We start from the raw sequence: 18,216 nt of genomic DNA on the forward strand, positions 1-18,216 counted from the left end.
GTTAAAGTGACCAGCTTTGCAGCAGCTTCTGAAAGGGATTTGCTGATGTCAATTTTGTGAACTGTAGAGAGAAGGTAACATTATTTATTAATTGTAGTCCATTACCTGTAGAACTTTGTGTGCAAATATGTGTGTTTATCTAACTGAAAGGTAAAGGTAGTCCCCTGTACAAGCACCAAGTCATTACTTCCCCATAGAGTGATGTCACATCATGACATTTTCTTGGCAGACTTTTTATTACGGGGGTGGTTTGCCATTGCCTTCCCCAGTCATCTACACTTTACCTTCAGCAAGCTGGGTACTCATTTTACTGACCTTGGAAGGATGGAAGGCGGAGTCAACCTAGAGCTGCCTACCTGAACCCAGCTTCCACTGGGATTGAACTCAGGTCATGAGCAGAGCTTGAACTGCAGTACTGCAGCTTACCACTCTGCACTAAAGGGCTCCTGGCTGTTTATCTATCTACCTATATGTATATATAGAAAAAGAGTATATAAGAATTTCAGAGATGTCGTGTATGTACACTTGTGTGTATGTATATAAAATAATAGTAAAATTTCAGTACTTATTTATGAAAAGACTTTGCCTTTTGATCGAGTGATCTCCAAACAGAACTTTTTTTGTAGCTGGAACTCCATGCACCCTTGATGTAGCTAATCCGCCAAGAGCTTACAGTAGGCCCTGTAAGAAGAGCCCTGTGAGCTCTTGGAGGATTGGCTACATCAGGGGTTTGTGGAAAATACGCAAAGGAGTTCCTGCTACAAAAAAAAAAAAGCCCTGAACACAACAGATTTAAACAAGAAAAAATGCAATGCAAAACAACAGAACACATCCAGTAAACAACAGAACAGTATTTACCTTGTAAGCAATACATTATACTCTGTTAAAAGTAAACGCAAACAGCACTGATCAAGCACTTAAGGAAAACACCATGATTATCAGACAAAGACATTTGGGGGAGGGTGTTTGATAGTTTTGTTGTTTAATGGTGCTTGTTTTTAGTGACTTGTTTAATGACTTTGTGTGCATTTAATAGTTCTAATAGTTTTGTTTTGTTACAGGCTATCTCAAGCAGGTCTCTGGAGAAGCAGGTATAACTTTTTAAATAAATAAATAAATAATAAAACAGTTGTGGTACCACTGTAGAAAAGGCACTATTTTTTTTAATATACAGTGTCTGCTATTACATTGCTGGTAAGGTGCTTTAGTGTTGCCAGGCAACCAGTGAGAGATGAGGGGGGGGCAGGGACACTAGATTGTGCCATCAATGACAGTGTGACATTACTTCTGGGAAAACCAGAAGTGATGTCACACAACTCTCTAGGAATTTCTGGAAACTCTATGGTAAAATCATAGAACTCTTGCAGATTCCTAGAGAAAACTGATGGTTTTTCACACTGTTGCTGATTTTTTTTTATTTTTTTCTACTCAGATATGGCTGCTGTAATGGTCAGAACCACCAATGCTTTTATTCTTTTAGACTGCCAGTGGAGGCTCACAGAAATAAAAGCTCCTCCATAATATCCCCGAACATAGAAAACTAGTATATCAAGGCAAATTGTTCCAGTCCAGCCACTGATAGCCTTCACTCTAACAGGTTATTTTTATATGGGAGTGGGAGTATTTTTCTGTGGAGGAGCATCCAATCTACCTGAAGTCTGAAGTGGTATCATTCAGGCACGGTGTTACTTTGTGTGAAGGACTTTTTTTGTAGCAGGAACTCCTTTGCATATTAGGCTACACCGCCTTGATGTAGCCAATCCTCCAAGAGCTTTGTAAGAAGGGCCTTGTAAGCTCTTGGAGGATTGGCTACATCAGGGGGGTGTAGCCAAATATGCAAAGGAGTTCCTGCTACAAAAAAAACCCCATTTGTGAGAAAGATGGGCCAACTTAATTCTCTTCCCCCCTGAAGTAGGAAAAATTGGGCCAATAGCTTCAGTATTAACACACACATCCCCCCCCCCCCGGGGAATACCCTTTATCCAACTTAAATGACTCTTCTGGCAGAGAAAGAGCCTCTTAAACTGGTAGGGTTGCCAGTCTCCAGTCAGGGCTTGAAGATCTTCTGGACTTTCAACTTGTCTCCAAACGACAGAGCTCAGTCCCTCTGGAGAAAATGGCTGCTTTGGGGGTGGACTCTATGGAATTGTACCCTGCCAAGGCCCTTCTTTAGTTTCCACTCCCAAATCTCCAGGAATTTCCCACTGTAAAGTTGGCAACCCTATTGGAAGAAGGTTCTTGAGGCTGGCAGAGGGCTTGCAAGCCTTTCGTCGAGCAAAGAGGTAGGGTACAGGCCACTCTTAGCTAATAGTAGTTCTACAGTAACCCCAACCTTGCTAGCATTTTTTTTTTAATAGTGCAAAGTATAATGATGAATCCCAACTCTGGAATGGGGCTTGAGATGGGGGAAGGTTTACCCCTTTGGTCCCTTGCAAGTAGCTAGATTAAAAAAGCACCAAAAAAGTTCATCCCAGGTTTACTATACACCAATTTAGCATTGCTGACGTTAACAAGCAGTTTGTCATTTTCTTGCAGACTCGCGATTCCCCCCAGATAAATGGGATGAATCCAGTTCTGTGTCCCACCAATGGAACGGCTGCTTCTCTGTAGCTCAATTGGGACAGGGTAACCATTTGAGAGTTTCGAGATGACCTGTGTTACGTGGGTAACCTCCTTAGATGAATTGCCGCAGTTATCCTTCTGGGAATATTGATCTCGGAAAGTGACCTGAGCGTAGACGAAGTAATCCCCAGGCTCTGAGATCACCAAGAATCCATTTTCATACTTTATCTTGTCTTTAGGATTAGACTGCAACATTGGGTCATATTTCCACTGAAGGGTTGGGAACTCTCCTTGCACACATTTCATTGTATGTGGGTTCAACACTGAAGGAAAAGGCAAAACAAATTAATTTAATGCACACTCCCTTGGGCAGATGAAAAACATTCAAGGGATCTGTGAGTTTGCGGTGGTAATTTTTTTTTTCTCTTCTCTGCCCTAACGGCATTGGGAGCATCCTGAAATCTGTTTTGTACTCAACACAAAATAATCCAACCAGGTCTACAACACATCCTGTATTTTAGTTTAAGTTTCTAGAAGCAGCAGGCGGAGGAAATTCTCATCATTCCCAGAAATGCCATGTTTACTTCTCCTCCTCCTCTTGCTGTTTTGGCCTTGAATCCAAATACTCCCCGCCCCCCCCCGCCCCAGTAATCTGAGCAGTTACTAAAAATTACCTGTCAAGTGGGCCCTTGGCTTCAATTCTGTAGCTACAGATAAAAGGGGGGAAAGGGAGAAAATGTAATTATTTTCTGTGCTTTAAGTCTCATCTGATTTTTGTACATACAGAATACCTAGAGGGGTTTGTTTTTCTGAGATTGTGCAAAATGTTTGTTTTTTTTAAAAAATATGTTATGGATGGATCCCTGTGTTTCAAGAAATGTAACAGGCTCATCTAGGGTTGTCAAGTCCCCTTGCCAGTTCAGGAGGGGGATTTGGGGGGATTTCTGGAGGTGGGGGAGGGAATCATGCAACATCCCTGATGTGATGACATCACCCAGAAGCGACATCATTGCACCGGGGACATTACATGGGGGATGCTCTGGTTTTTGGGCCAACTCTATGGTTGAATTGTTTCGGGGAGGAATTTTCCCTAGTAGTCAGCTGGCTCATGGTGGGGAGAAGGTCCCGAATCCAAGGGATCCCCTGCTTGGTCCTGGGGTCTTGCAACCTTAGGCTTATCCTGTTTTGGGTTTGCAGCAAAACGCAGACTCCCATTTTGTGAAATAGGCCAAGTGAACAGTTGTCACCAATTTACATATTACAGAGAGCACAGTTAGGCCCAAGATTGCTTCCCTGTAATAATGACACATGAGTGGCAGGTACTTTTCAATTAGAGGGAGTAATGAAGACAGAGAGGTTGAGCAAAGGCTAGAATGTAACTGACACCTAGTCCTTCCTCTCTCTGCACCCCACACTATCCTCTGTATGCAGCCTCTTCAAGTAACTATGCCATATAGACCTAAAATAGTGGGTGGGTGGGGTACTTTAAAGTGATGAAATGCAGACTGCTCTGGGGCAGTATGTCTGCTAAATATTAGTTAAAGATGGGTAGCCGTATCAGTCAGGTAGCAGTAGAAAGCAGCAAGACTCCAGCAGCATCTTAAACACTAACAACATTTGTGGCAGATCCAAGTGGGCAGCCGTGTTGGTCTGAAGCAGTAGAACAAAGTAGGAGTCAAGTTTCACCTTCAAGACCAACAAAGTTTTATTCAGAATGTAAACTTTCGTATGCATGCATACTTCTTCAGATGAGGGGATAAGGGTACAGTGGGCTGAAATATATGTAGTTGGTGGATTAAGAGTGTAAACTGATACAAAGTTAGGACAAATGGTGAAATAGTGTAATACATTGGAAGACCATTTGGTCTGAATAGCAATAAAAAGTAATAAAAGTTGCCTGTTGATTGCTGTTGCTGCAAGGCAAGGTAAAACTGCTCAAGAAAAGTTCATACCCTGCCCGCTTGGATCTACCTGCCATAGATGTTGTTCATCTTTAAGGTGCTGCTAGAGTCTTGATCTTTCCTCCTGCTAAATATTAGGACTTAACCCAGGTGATGGCAGATAAATAACTAGTTTCGGTCAGATCACAATAGGGATCTATAAACTAGTCCATTACAGACTAAACCATAGACATGGATACAAATTATAACATTCTCCAACAAAGTCCTTCAAATAGTCATAGTAAGTGTTTTAGGGATTAGAATATCAGGCTACACTATATTCAAACCCCAAAGATGCTCACTACATTTTAACTGCTAAAGAGCACTTTGCATTTTGTACAAGTTCCCAGCAGGGATTGGCAGACATTCTGGAGCTGCGAATCTCTGGCCACAACTCTGTGTAGGATCACCACAGGGACTTGATGTGGATAAAGACCACAATACAGGGGGAGAAGGGGCTTCTGCCTCCCCCCTCCCATACTGTTTTCCTGAGCTGAAATGGCACGGTGGTATTTGCCCCATCAGGGGGCCACACGTGCGCTGGCTGCTTGCACGTGCTGCCCCCTGTCAAGGCAAATCACAGAGTCATCACAGGATACAACAAGGGCAAGGTGCTTCTTCACCCAAAGGATGATTAACATGTGGAATTCACTGCCCCAGGAGGTGGTGGTGGCTACAAGCATAGCCAGCTTCAAGAGGAGATAACATATGGAGCAGAGGTCCATTAGTAGCTATTAGCCACAGTGTACTGTTGGAACTCTCTGTCTGGGGCAGCGATGCTCTGTATTCTTGGTGCCTGGGAGGGGCAACAGTGTGAGGACTTCTAGCGTCCTGGCCCCATGGATGGACCTCCTGATGGCACCTGGGGTTTTTTGGTCACTGTTTGACACAGAGTGTTGGACTGGATGGGCCATTGGCCTGATCCAACATGGCTTCTCTTATGTTCTTATGTTCAAGGGGATAACCCAAGTATGCTACCCTGAGCTCCTTGGAGAAAGAGTGAGATATAAAGCAAATAATGAAACTTTTACTCAATAGATTGATTATACAGCTTGTGATTAATGAAAAGTACCCAGCCAGATTTTCGTTCCTTGCAAATTTAAAATCACTTCTAATACAGATGACTACAACTGTCTTATAAGAGGTATTCCCCGTCATCGACGTAGGAGAAAATTCTCCTTCCAAGATGACACTTGTGCGAGGTATAAGAACAACAGGAAGAGCCCTGCTGGATCAAACCAGAAGTTCGTCTGTTCTAGCATCCTGCTACAGACAATGGTCAACCAGTTGCTGTGGAGGGTCAATAACAAAACACAGAGGGAAAGACCTTCCCTCCTGATGTTGCCTCCTAATATCAGTGTTCAGATGTTTACTGGCTCTTAACGTGGAAGTTCCCTTTAGTCATCAATAGCTTGTAGCCAATGATGGCACAAGTAGGGAAAATGTGGTTTGGTTTGTGGTTCGTGGTGTGCCTAGTTCACAAACCATGAACTGTCATGAACTTTTGCCTGCCACATTGGCTTGGTTTGTGAAGCTCATGAGGGATAGAATCCACCCCCCCCCCCACATGCTAGAGACACCAAACTAACAGGGAATCTCTGGATGACACTCCCCTACCTACTCTCCAAGTTTGGTGAGAACTGGATTTATGGGGTCCAAGTGACTGTCCTCCAAAGTTGTCTTTTCTAAACTGAAAAGTCTCACTCTTCAACCTCTCCTTGTAGAAAAGGTGCTCCGACCTCTTAATCAGCATCCCTACTTCCCCCAGCTCTGCAAGGTTCTTTTTGAGATATGGTGATCAGAACTGCACACAGTACTCCAAATGAGGCTGCATCCTAAATCAATACAGGGCAATATAATGTTCTATTTTCAGTCCTATTGCTAATAATTTCCAGCACTTTGCCTTTTTCCTTGCTGTGGAACGTAGGGGTTGACATTTTCATTGAGCTATCCACAACAACCCCATGGTCTCTTTTCCTCTCAGACTTATAGCAAGTTCATTAGAATGCATGTACCTAAAGTTGGGATTCTTTTGTTTCAGTGTGCCTCACCTGATAGGTGCTGACATTGAATTTCATTTGCCACATTGTTGCCTACTCACCCAATTTGTGGAGATCCTCCTGAAGCCAAAATGAAGTCAGAGTTGGATCCTTATGTAATTTTTAAGCTTTAACCAGGTTCTTAAATATCACAATTATAGCTAGCTGTATCACAACATCAGTCCAATAGTTTTAATAGGTTCTCCCCCTTACAGTTAACCTATGGACAACCTGAATATCAAACTGCAGCTATCTTTTGTTGCCTGTGGCCACATAAGCCTAGTTCTCTCTAAGATGTGCATTCTATAGGGCTTTTTTTTGAGCAGGAATGCACAGGAATGCAGTTCCGGATGGTTTGGTGTTAGAGGGTGTGACCTAATATGCAAATGAGCTTCTGCTGGACTTTTTCTACCAAAAAAGCCCTGCCAGTCTATATCTACTCTTTAATACGTCAGAGTGCAGATGGAAGCTCATAAGACTGATGAATGCTCCTTCTTACTGAAAAAGACTCCTTAAATAAAGAAGGACACAGAGAAGATGAGAGCACATAAAGTCTGCACTGACAAACATGGCAAAAAATGAAGGAAGCACACATATCAGTCCAATGGGAGACCCAAAGAATCTAAATGAAGGAAGAAGAAGAGGAGGAGGAGAGAGTGGATTTATACTCCACCTTTTGCTAGCCAAAGGTGTCTCAGAGTGGCCTACAATCTCCTTTCCCTTCCCCTCCTCACAACAGACACCCTGTGAGGTTGGTGGGGCTGAGAGCTCTCACAGAACTGCTCTTGAGCAAAACATCCTTGGGAGAACTTGTGGCTGACCCAAGGTCACATCAGCAGGTGCAAGCGGAAGAGTGGGGAATGAAACCCGGTTCTCCCAGATAAGACTCCGTGCACTTAACCACTACACCAAACTGTGTACATTTCATCAGGAATGCTTTTTTTGCACTGCATTGTCAATGTACACATGTTCATTGTCCATTCAGAGACAGGAAAACATGCCAAAGGTGAAAAGGAGGAGGGGTGGAAGGGGTAGTGTCAGGAGTGAGTGGCACGAAAGTGATGTTTGTGTATGCTGCTCTCATGCTGCTCATTCCAACTTCCGGGGGGGGGGGGGTGCCTTTTCCTGCCCCTACCTGGAAGCAGCCAAGTTCTGAGAACTGGAGGGGGAAAAAAATTGGTGAAAAGTCCGGGAAGAATATCTGCCAATTCATGGTGGTCTGATTAGTTCTGACTAGATGCCCCACGGGGCTGACATCAGTCAGCTGTGACTTGATGACAAAACAACAGCAACAATGACATTGGAGCTATGCTAGCTTTTCCTGTGGTATGTTCAGACTGGGAAACTTTTGGCAGAAAGAAGCAGAAATGTCTGGCATTGCAAGACGTATTTCCAGTATCACTGCTTGACTATGTAAACAAAGTGTTAGGGTCAGGCCTCAGATTCAGCACAGCTCCTGAATCTTTGTGACAGTTCCCCCCTCTTCCTCCCCATCTACCTTGTCCATTGAATAGTGGGTGCAGCTGCATAACAATCCCTGGATTAGAAGAGTGGGCAGTCAGCCAGCCAATCACCAGGGGCTTTGCCACAACCCCAGCAGCCTTCATTAACCCCTGGAGAAGCTCGCACCACCCTCTCTTCACTTCTTATATGATTTTGGACTGCAGGCAGCTTGCTGGCCTTTTGACTGGGGGTGGGGGGGAGGGCAGCCCAGGAGAGCCCCAGGCGGGCAAGGCCTGCTTGGGTTGGCTGGATCTCTAGCCAGCCCAAGCAGGCCTTGCTTTCCTGAGGCTCTCCTTTCTTGCATCGAGTTGCTTTTGGCCGGGGGGGGGGTATGCTAATGAATTATTCTAATGAGCTCCACCACCTATTTTTCTACAAAATGACCCCTGATTAGAGTATCAGAGCCAGCCAATGATTGTCCCGCACCCTAGGCAAGGGTAACTTCTGGTGCCTCCCCCACACTGATAATGTCTCTGAATCACATGGGGGTGGGATGCCCAATTTGGAACCTAGTTTGCCTCGTGGCAGGGTCGACCCTGGGTGTGGTGTTTGTGGGTGGGTGTGTGTGTGTAAGAGAGACTCTTTTGTTACTCTTATAATCAGACTCTGTGAGGCTCCTTCTACATGAGTGGGGTGGATCTGGAACTTAAACATGTGACATAATTTATTCTAGTGTACAGCTGGAGTTATTTTTTTCACTCTAGGAAAAATATGAGTAGTGGAAGCTATTTTTTCTTGTACTGTGGGGAAGACAAGAAGGAAGGAAACAGGTTGTTTCAGAGAGATGAGGGGGGGGGGGGGAAGAGAGAAATGGGAATGGAAAATCAGAATGTTTTTCTGACATTTTCTCTCTTCATAATTTTCATCCCTTCCTGTTTTCCCCCCTCTGTCCTTGCATTTATTATTGGTGGACTACATTGTTATCCAAATTGTGTGCCAAAATTGACTGTTGCAGTAGCTTGCAGGTCCCTGACTATTAGCATTCAGCATACTTCTTGTATGAGGAGCGGAATCTCAGCTGGCCTGCTTTCAGGTGGATAGAACGCCCCCCCCATCCTTCTTTCCCCTCTCATCCCCCCCCCCTCTTTTGATTAGAAAAGTAAGTTTGGGGTGTGTGCTTGCAGACCAGAGAGGGAAGGGACACTGTACTGGTGTGGGTGCGGGAAATACTTAGGATAAACACTGAGACCGATTCCCCACTAGGCTTGTTCCGGTGTTGGAGCTCTTCCACCCGCCCCCCGCCCCCCACGCTTCTGTCTGATTTTGCACAAGCTGCTGCAGGGCTGTGACTTGCCCCGCCTCTTTCCCGGGTAGGCAGAAGCTGGTTTTCAGAGGATCTTGCTTGCCATGGGAAAGAGGTGGGGCAAGTTGCAGCCCCACGGTCACTTGTGCAAAATTGGATGGAAGCATTGGGGGTGGGGGTGGGAAAGAGCTCTGAAGCTAGAACAAGCCTAGTGGGGAATTGGCCTGAAGGAAACTGTACTGCAAGGATTTATCTCAGACTCTGCCAAAGTAAGCAGTGTAATTAGGGAGGGGGGGAAATTCCCTAGACTTACCAGGAGGTGTACCAGTTTGTTTCTGGAATTCAGGCATCCTGACAGCTCTTTCCTGTGGGGGGGTGGGAGAAAAGGAAACACCCAAGCAGTTAATCCAGGACCAAACAAAGGACCATTGGAGCCTCCCGCTCCTGCAAAGGTTTATTTTGCGGTGTGACATTAATATTTGTACAGGCAAACACAATCCAGCCGTTCCTCTTTTGCACAGAGCCAACTAAAGATGAGTATTTAGAATCAGGGGTGGAATTCTGGCAGCAGCTATTTTGCATATTAGGCCATACACCCTTGATGTAGCCAATCCTCCAAGAGCTTACAAAAAAGAGCTTTGTAAGCTCTTGGAGGATTGGCTACATCAGAGGTGTGTGGCCTAATATGCAAAGGAACTCCTGCTAGAATTCCACCCCTGTTTAGAATGAATGGCATGTGGGAGGTTCCATATGGCAGCCATGGATTAATGATTTAGCACATTAGGGGAGGGACGGTGGCTCAGTGGTAGAGCATCTGCTTGGGAAGCAGAAGGTCCCAGGTTCAATCCCCGGCATCTCCAAAAAAGGGTCCAGGCAAATAGGTGTGAAAAACCTCAGCTTGAGACCCTGGAGAGCCGCTGTCAGTCTGAGAAGACAATACTGACATTGATGTACCAAGGGTCTGATTCAGTATAAGGCAGCTTCATATGTTCATATGTTCACATATTGTGTGACTCTTGAAGCCCCCAATCACCCTGTTGGCCCACTTGGAGAAGGCATTTCTCTCTTTAAATCACTTATCTAAGCCAAGCCAGATGGCAGCTTGGAAAATGCATTTAAAGTTAAAGTTGTTTTCTTTCCACCTCTCCTGCACCCCCCCCCCCCAGCTATTTGCCTTCCTTCCTTCTTTGCAGCTCTCAAATATCCAACATTCATGCATTATAGCTCTCAGACATCTGGCATTGATTCTATGTGGCTCTTACATTAAGCAAGTTTGACCACCCCTGGACTAGAATCCGAGAGACCTAAATTCTAATCCTCACTCTGGGATGGAAGTTTACTGGGCTAGTCACATACTCTCATCCTAACCTATCTTGCAGCTTTGTGATGAAGGATAAAATAGGAGGAGACTGATGTCATTTTGGGTCTCCATGGGTGGGGTAGAAGAAAAATGAATTTAATAAAATAATCATGCCTTCTCTTTCGCCACTGCCTTGATTGCTTGAGCAGAGCTCTGCCCCAGATAAAATGAGGGTGTGTGCCACTGCAAGGACGCACGCTAGAGTCACCTACCTCTGCCCTAAAGCATGCAAAGCGCTGTGGAGCGATGACAATAAACGTGCGAATCACCAAAATTAGTGATTCCTGAGTTATGCCTGCCTGACAATTACTCTCTTCCATTTAGACATTACCCTCTTATGCCAGGTATGCAGATATATCAAGTAGTGAGGGGAAAGCACACTGCACACTCTCAGAGAAGGAATTATTATTGGCTCAAATTTATTTAGATCCTCCCAAAGTATGAGAGGATGGCGGGGTTTAGATTGCTCGGTTATAGTTCTAGTTCACGTCAAGAAGCAGCGAGGTGGCTTGCCATTAATAACTAAAACCAGATATCTCAATAATAGAAACTGGGCATTTGTTTTTCTGCCTCCGGAGACAAATTATCCACTGCTGATAGAGGACGCAGTCCCAGAAGAGCAACATGGATGTTACTTAAGAACATGAGAAGCCACGTTAGATCAGGCCAGTGGCCCATCCAGTCCAACACTCTGTCAAACAGTGGCAAAAAAACCCAGGTGCCATCAGGAGGTCCATCAGTGGGGCCAAGACACTAGAAGCCCTCCCATGGTTGCCCACCCCCCAAGCATCAAGAACACAGAGCATCACTGCCCCAGACAGAGAGTGTGGCTAATAGTCACGGCCCACTGATGGACCTCTGCTCCACATGTTGATACAATCCCCTCTTGAAGCTGGCTATGCTTGCAGCTGCCACCACCTCCTGCGGCAGTGAATTCCACATGTTAATCACCCTTTGGGTGAAGAAGTACTTCCGTTTATCAGTTCTAACCTGACTGCTCAGCAATTTCATTGAATGTGCATGAGTTCTTGTATTGTGAGAAAGGGAGAAAAGGACTTCTTTTGTTACCTTTTCTGTTCCAAGCATAATCTTGTAAACCAATATCAAGCTAAAGAGCCCCAAGCATTTTAACCTTTCTTGTTACTGTGGACATCATACAGGAAGAAGTAAAGGGCCCAGAGTAATCAAACAGAACAGGTGAAAAGTAATTTAGCCAGGGCTTTCTTAATGCATGGGCCTGATGGGCACTTGCCCATGGGCCCCATGAGCATAGAGGCCCCATACTAATCTGTGTATGATGCAATACTTATCGACCATTTACATTTTTATTCCTGTAAGTAGTTGTAGTAGGGGCCCAGTACACTGCTTTGCCCGGGGCCCATAATGTTGTTAAGATGGCCCTGAATTTAGCTAGTAAGGGGTTAACTGACTGAGCACCCTCAGTAAATCCTGATTCTCAGACCTCTTGGTACCAGGAAGCTGTAGGGAAGCTTTGGTGCAGAGGGCACACAGCATATCATTGGAGGTCATTTCTTTATCATTAACTGCTGTTTCTGTTTCAGAAATCAGTACTACAGCTACACTGGCTAGCCCTGGACTTATTGCTATACCTCCCCTGTAAAATAAGTTGCATGTCAAATAGACCGCATATGCACATTTATCAGACGCATTTGCCTTGCTGCGCTCCTATTGCCGTCTGCAATCTGTCTGCAATCTTGCAACACACTTCCAGTTCCTGCTTTCAGTTTGTGGCACAGGTGTTGATCATGTTGACCCGGCAATCCGTCTACCAGATTCCACCCACAGCTTCACCCAGTCATGCACAGGATTGCTTCACTTCTCATGTGTGAAATGTTGGAGGATCTGCTTTTCATTCTCACAATGCATGCGGTCAATATGCATCCTTAAGCCCTTGCTGGTACAGCTCAGAGAGGCTCAGCCAATAGAAGCTATCCTAAAGTACCCAAGGATATTGATTCCCCAACACTGACTCTGAGTCAGTCATAACTCTCTCAGAGCTGTTCTGCTCAAGGGCAGATCTTGGAGAGCTCTTTCAGTCCTGTCTACCTCACAGGGTATCTTGTGGGGAGGAGAAGAGAAAGAGACTGTAAGATGCTCTGAGACTCCTTTGGGTAGTGAAAGGCAGGGCATAAATCCAATCTCCCCCTCCTCCTCCTCCCCTCTTCTTCCTCTTCCTCTTTCTGAGTATATTTTTAAAGGATATTTTGAATTATAGGGGAGTCAGCTGCCCTGGCCTTTTGTGCCCCACAAGCAACAGTTTTTAGAAAGGTATAGTGGAGAGGAACTTCAAGATTCAGCCTCTTTGGGGGAAGTGAAAGAGATAAGAATACAAGTTTGCCCGGGGATATCATCAGTGGTGGACTTTAGCTGCATCCCAGTTGAGCCAAGGGGCCATTTATTCTCATGATATGCATTACAATCATATTGTACAGTCCTGATTGTTGACATTGCACTGTGATTGCATGGGAAAACAGAGAGAAATCACAATAATCATGGAGGGAAACCAGGACCAATTTGCCACTCACCTTGTTTTGGTCTCGTTGCTCCTTTTCCCTGCAGGGCTGCTGCTGGATTTTGCACAAGCTGCCCCGAGCCGGCGAGTTGCCCTGCCCCTTTTCAAGTTCCCTCCACAGCAGACAGAAACCAGTTTTCAGATGATCCTGCCTGCTGCAGAGGGAACTTGAAGCGAGGCGGAGGAACTGTCCAGGGCAGTTTGTGCAAAATCCAGCAGCAGCCCCACGGAGAAGAGGAGAGTGAGAATGGCGTAAGGTTAGTGGGAAATCGGTCTAAGAAATAGAAAAACATTGAACAATACCTGAACAATTATTGTTAAGTATTTTTGAGTGCTCTTGCCAGCGCCTCTGTGGAACTAAGGACTGTTTGACTGAGGACTCTGAGCAAATTGTTCAGGCTGCTGGGATTGCAAGTTAATTAGATTCTCCTGCTTGTAAGACATCTAAACTAGACCAACAAAGTTTTATTCAGAATGCAAGCTTTCATGTGCATGCACATTTCATCAGACAATGAAATGATGCTGAGAATGTCACAAGCAATAAATGCAGAACAATTAACAGACTCTGCATTAATTGCCCGTTGACACTCTCACTCTTCAATTCTGACATGTTTATTGACTTTGCTGTTTTCCAACACAAGCGGTATCTAAACCAAGCTGGTCGTTCTTTCAGTTTCCTAATTGCACTAAGTAGGAGCCCAGTAGCACCTTTAAGACCAGAGTTTTTTTTTTTTTTTTTTTTAGCGTCAACATGGCAGATGTAGTTCAGTGTGGCCAAGTGCAAAGTAATGAACATTGGGGCCAAGAATCCCAGCTACAAATACAAGTTGATGGGGTGTGAACTGGCAGAGACTGACCAAGAGAAAGATCTTGGGGTCGTGGTAGATAACTCACTGAAAATGTCAAGACAGGGTGCGTTTGCAATAAAAAAGGCCAACGCCATGCTGGGAATTATTAGGAAGGGAATTGAAAACAAATCAGACAGTATCATAATGCCCCTGTATAAATCGATGGTGCGGTCTCATTTGGAGTACTGTGTGCAGTTCTGGTCGCCACACCTCAAAAAGAATATTATAGCATTGGAGAAAGTCCAGAAAAGGGCAACTAGAATGATTAAAGGGCTGGAACACTTTCCCTATGAAGAAAGGTTGAAACGCTTGGGACTCTTTAGCTTGGAGAAACGTCGACCGCGGGGTGACATGATAGAGGTTTACAAGATAATGCATGGGATGGAGAAAGCAGAGAAAGAGGTACTTTTCTCCCTTTCTCACAATACAAGAACTCGTGGGCATTCGATGAAATTGCTGAGCAGACAGGTTAAAACAGATAAAAGGAAGTACTTCTTCACCCAAAGGGTGATTAACATGTGGAATTCACTGCCACAGAAGGTGGTGGCGGCCACAAGCATGGCCACCTTCAAGAGGGATTTAGATAAAAATATGGAGCAGAGGTCCATCAGTGGCTATTAGCCACAGTGTGTGTGTGTGTGTGTGTGTGTGTGTGTGTATATATATATATATATATATATATATATATAATTTTTTGGCCACTGTGTGACACAGAGTGTTGGACTGGATGGGCCATTGGCCTGATCCAACATGGCTTCTCTTATGTTCTTATGTTCAGGAACACAGTTCCTGCTGGCTTGGTTTCAGGGGGTGTGTCCTGATATGCAAATGAGTTCCTGCTGGGCTTTTTCTACCAAAAAAGCCCTGTTTAAGACCAACAAAGACCAACATTGCTGCCCACCCGGAACTATGCTAATTGCACTATTTTGCCATAGATTCTAACTTAGCACCATTTTGCATGCTAAACCACTGCCCACCAGCTATGTGTAATTCTGCTCATTGTAGCCCATTTCATAGTCTGATGAAGTGGGCACGGACACAAAAACTTACATTCTGAATAAAACTTTGTTGGTCTTAAAGGTGCTACTGGACTCCAACTTTGTGCTATTGATTCTGTTAGTTTGGTCCTGCCTCTTTTTGATGGGATTGCCACAAAGTCTGGAGGAAAATGTCCCTTGCCTTTAATAGAGGCTTCATGTGTGGAAGTGGGCAGCTAAAACTTTTCTTGGCATGGAGGTAAATAACTCCTGGTAAAGAAAAGGGTCCAGCATGCAGGCTATCTGTTTTACCACTGAGACATGTCTCCTTCCAAAGACACATTTAGACCATTTCAGTGACTAGCCCTGTATTCTCAGCTCCGACAGATAGTAGCTGTCCAAGATCTTTTGGTTCAGCCAAAGTGCTGAATGCACTGCAAGATGCAGATTCAAATCCCCACTCTGCTGAGGTAACTTGCTGGGTGAGCTTGAGCCAGTCACTTTTCCTCTCAGCCTAACCTACCTCACATGGCAGTCGTGAGCAGTGTTCTCTCTAAGCTGAGTTGGTGTGAGCTGGCTCACAGTTTTTTAAGCCTCTGGCTCACACATTTTTGTCTTAGCTCAGGAAAAATGGCCCCGGAGCAAACTAATTTAAGCAGTAGTGTACAACTTTAATGCCAGCAGCTCATGAAGTAGAATTTTTGCTCACAAGACTCCGCATCTTAGAGGAGCATTGGCTGTGAGCACAGAATGGAGGAGGGGTCAATGATGTTGTAGACCACTTTGGGTTCCCATTGCATGGTTAAAAAATGTAAATAAATCTCAGACAGAGGTCTTTTCAGTCTTTCTGCCATGGATTGAATCATGGAAGAAGAAGATGATATAGGATTTATATCCCATCTTATACTCTGAATCTCAGAGCAGCTTACAATCTCCTTTTACCTCCCCCCCACACACAACAGTCACCCTGAGAGGTAGGTGAGACTGAGAGAGCTCTCACAGAAGCTGCTCTTTCAAGACCAACCTCTGTGAGAGCTATGGCTGACCGAAGGCCATTCTAGCAGCTGCAAGTGAAGGAGTGGGGAATCAAACTCAGTTCTCTCAGATAAGAGTCCTTGCACTTAGCCAAACTGGAGGGCCAACACTCCATGTGGTAATGTTTAGGAGTAGGGCGAATGTCTTTATTTTGCTGATTAGAGCTGCCAGGAAGTTTTATAGCTTGTAGTAATCAGCTGAGTCCTGTTGACATAGCTGCTTCCCTTCCCACTTGGCAAAGATCCAGATGGCTAGCCTCCAGTGATGACTCTAAAGTTTGGCAGTCGGTTATCCGCAGCCTTCTGAATGAACATAAGTCAGCAAAGTTAATGTATAACTTCACTCTGACCTCTGAGTGTGCTAATTGCTTAATAGGTGTTACGCAACAGCCCATGAGAAATACATAATGATAAATGTCAGAGTCCTTGAGAGACTTGTCATAATACAAGAAAAAAACGTTTGGAAACACTGGCCGGATTGCATTAAAATAATGTCTGCCTTTATCTCCCTAAGAGGTAGTCACAAAGCAACAAGGTCTGAGCCCGGTTTACCCTCGATGTTGATGGGATGCAGCTTTGAACCCACACGGAACACTCAAAAGTGGAGTGCAGGGGTAAAAAAATGCCAGAAGAAGGTAGTCCTGGATTCAATTTCTACCTTATCCATACAGCCTGCTAGGTTGCCTTGGGCCATTTCTGATCTCTGTTCTGTTTGAAGGTGTTTAGTGAACACCTACTGCACCTTTTTGTTAACTGAAAGGAAATACTCAAGGCAGCAGACGTCACCAAAGACAAAACTTTACAAACACATGTCTTGCTTAAAGGCAACCTTACCACCGTGAATATTCTTTGCTTCAAAAGACTGGAGTTGCAATAAAAACGTCATCATGCAAGCAACACACAACTCACTCCCAGGCATCTTTAGGTCTTTCCAAATCGAATGAAATCAATAGGTTTAGAAGGGCGTAACTTTGCTAAGCTGCTCACACACTGCCAAGAACTGAAAGGGGGTGGGTGGGAAATCTCCATTCAAAAGTATGTAGTGTCAAGTTTTAAAAGGTTCTAGGAAAGAAGTGCCTTCAGTATCCAACATTTACACAGACACATTTTTGAATCTGCTGCATTTTTTTTTTAAAAGCTAAAGAATCTGTCCCTTCTCCAATATGTCCATCCCAGAGTTCAACTTTCACTCTGCAACAAATATGTGAGTAACCAGCTGGGAAAGAAAAGGGAGCGAGGGAATGAATGGGGAGAAATGCTTTCACACTTTCCCTCCCTGATCCGCTTCCCTCCAAACAGCTGTGAACTCTCCCTTTGTACCATAACTCTTGTCCTCGGACCTGTTGGCTTCACCCTTTGCCACCTGTTGGCTTCACCCTTTGCCACAGGTAAGCTGCAGCCGGTTTGCTTACCTCCTCCTTGCAGGCTTGCAGCTCCCTGAGGTGTCTGGAGAACAGATAAAAGACCAGCAAAGCCAACAGGAACACAGCCAGCAGGCAAAAAGCGAGGAGGCAGCCAAAGAGTTTCCCCGGGCTCTTCCTCTTGCAGCTGTGCTGGGCTGGCCAAAGCCTGCTGCTCCATAGGGGGGATTCGGCAGCCCTGTCCATGGTAGCGATTTGCTTCTGGATGCCCCTCCGAGCCTTCTGTGCCTGATGGAGATTCCCAGAGATATATATCTGAGCTGGAAGCCATCCCACTGCAACGCAGCCGGCACACGGGAACACACCCTTTCCAACAGAAAGCAGGCTTTCCCTGGGCTCGAAATGGAATCGGATTGTTCTTGAGGAGGAAGTGAGGAAAGTCCCTTAGGGGGTGGGGAGGAGGACCGTGAGTGCCCGTTGGCAGGAGAAGAGGAAGAATCCGTCCAAAGCCAGAAGGAATGTTGATCCTGGCAGGAAGAAGGCAAGAGAGGGTTACTCTTGTATTCTGAGTAGAGGTATTGCAAATGAGATCTGTCACGTGTCTGAAGCAGTCAGTGGGGAAATCTGTCCTCTTTTTTTGCTGTTCAGATTCTGAACAGCAAAAAAAAAAGGACAGATTTTCCCACTGACTGCTTCAGACAAGTGACAGATCTCATTTGAAATACCTCTACTATTGAAGTTGTGATCATTGCTACTTATTACGGATATTCAGGGCTTTTTTGGGTAGCAAAAGCCCAGCAGGAACTCATTTGCATG

General features: G+C 45.0%; 1 protein-coding gene across 1 annotated transcript; it reads right to left on the reverse strand.

Moving 5' to 3' along the window:
• Positions 1-2,439: 2,439 nt before the first annotated feature.
• TNFSF15 (TNF superfamily member 15) lies at positions 2,440-17,646 on the reverse strand. The gene is made up of 4 exons (XM_060250627.1): positions 17,452-17,646; positions 9,613-9,652; positions 3,237-3,269; positions 2,440-2,885 (listed from the first exon to the last, which is right to left on the reverse strand). Exons 1-4 carry the CDS (start codon positions 17,644-17,646, stop codon positions 2,440-2,442), a joined length of 714 nt encoding a protein of 237 aa, XP_060106610.1.
• Between the last annotated feature and the right edge of the window lie 570 nt (positions 17,647-18,216).

The sequence above is a fragment of the Heteronotia binoei genome, chromosome 12 (assembly GCF_032191835.1).
Source record: "Heteronotia binoei isolate CCM8104 ecotype False Entrance Well chromosome 12, APGP_CSIRO_Hbin_v1, whole genome shotgun sequence".
In the NCBI taxonomy this organism is placed as follows: domain Eukaryota; kingdom Metazoa; phylum Chordata; class Lepidosauria; order Squamata; family Gekkonidae; genus Heteronotia; species Heteronotia binoei.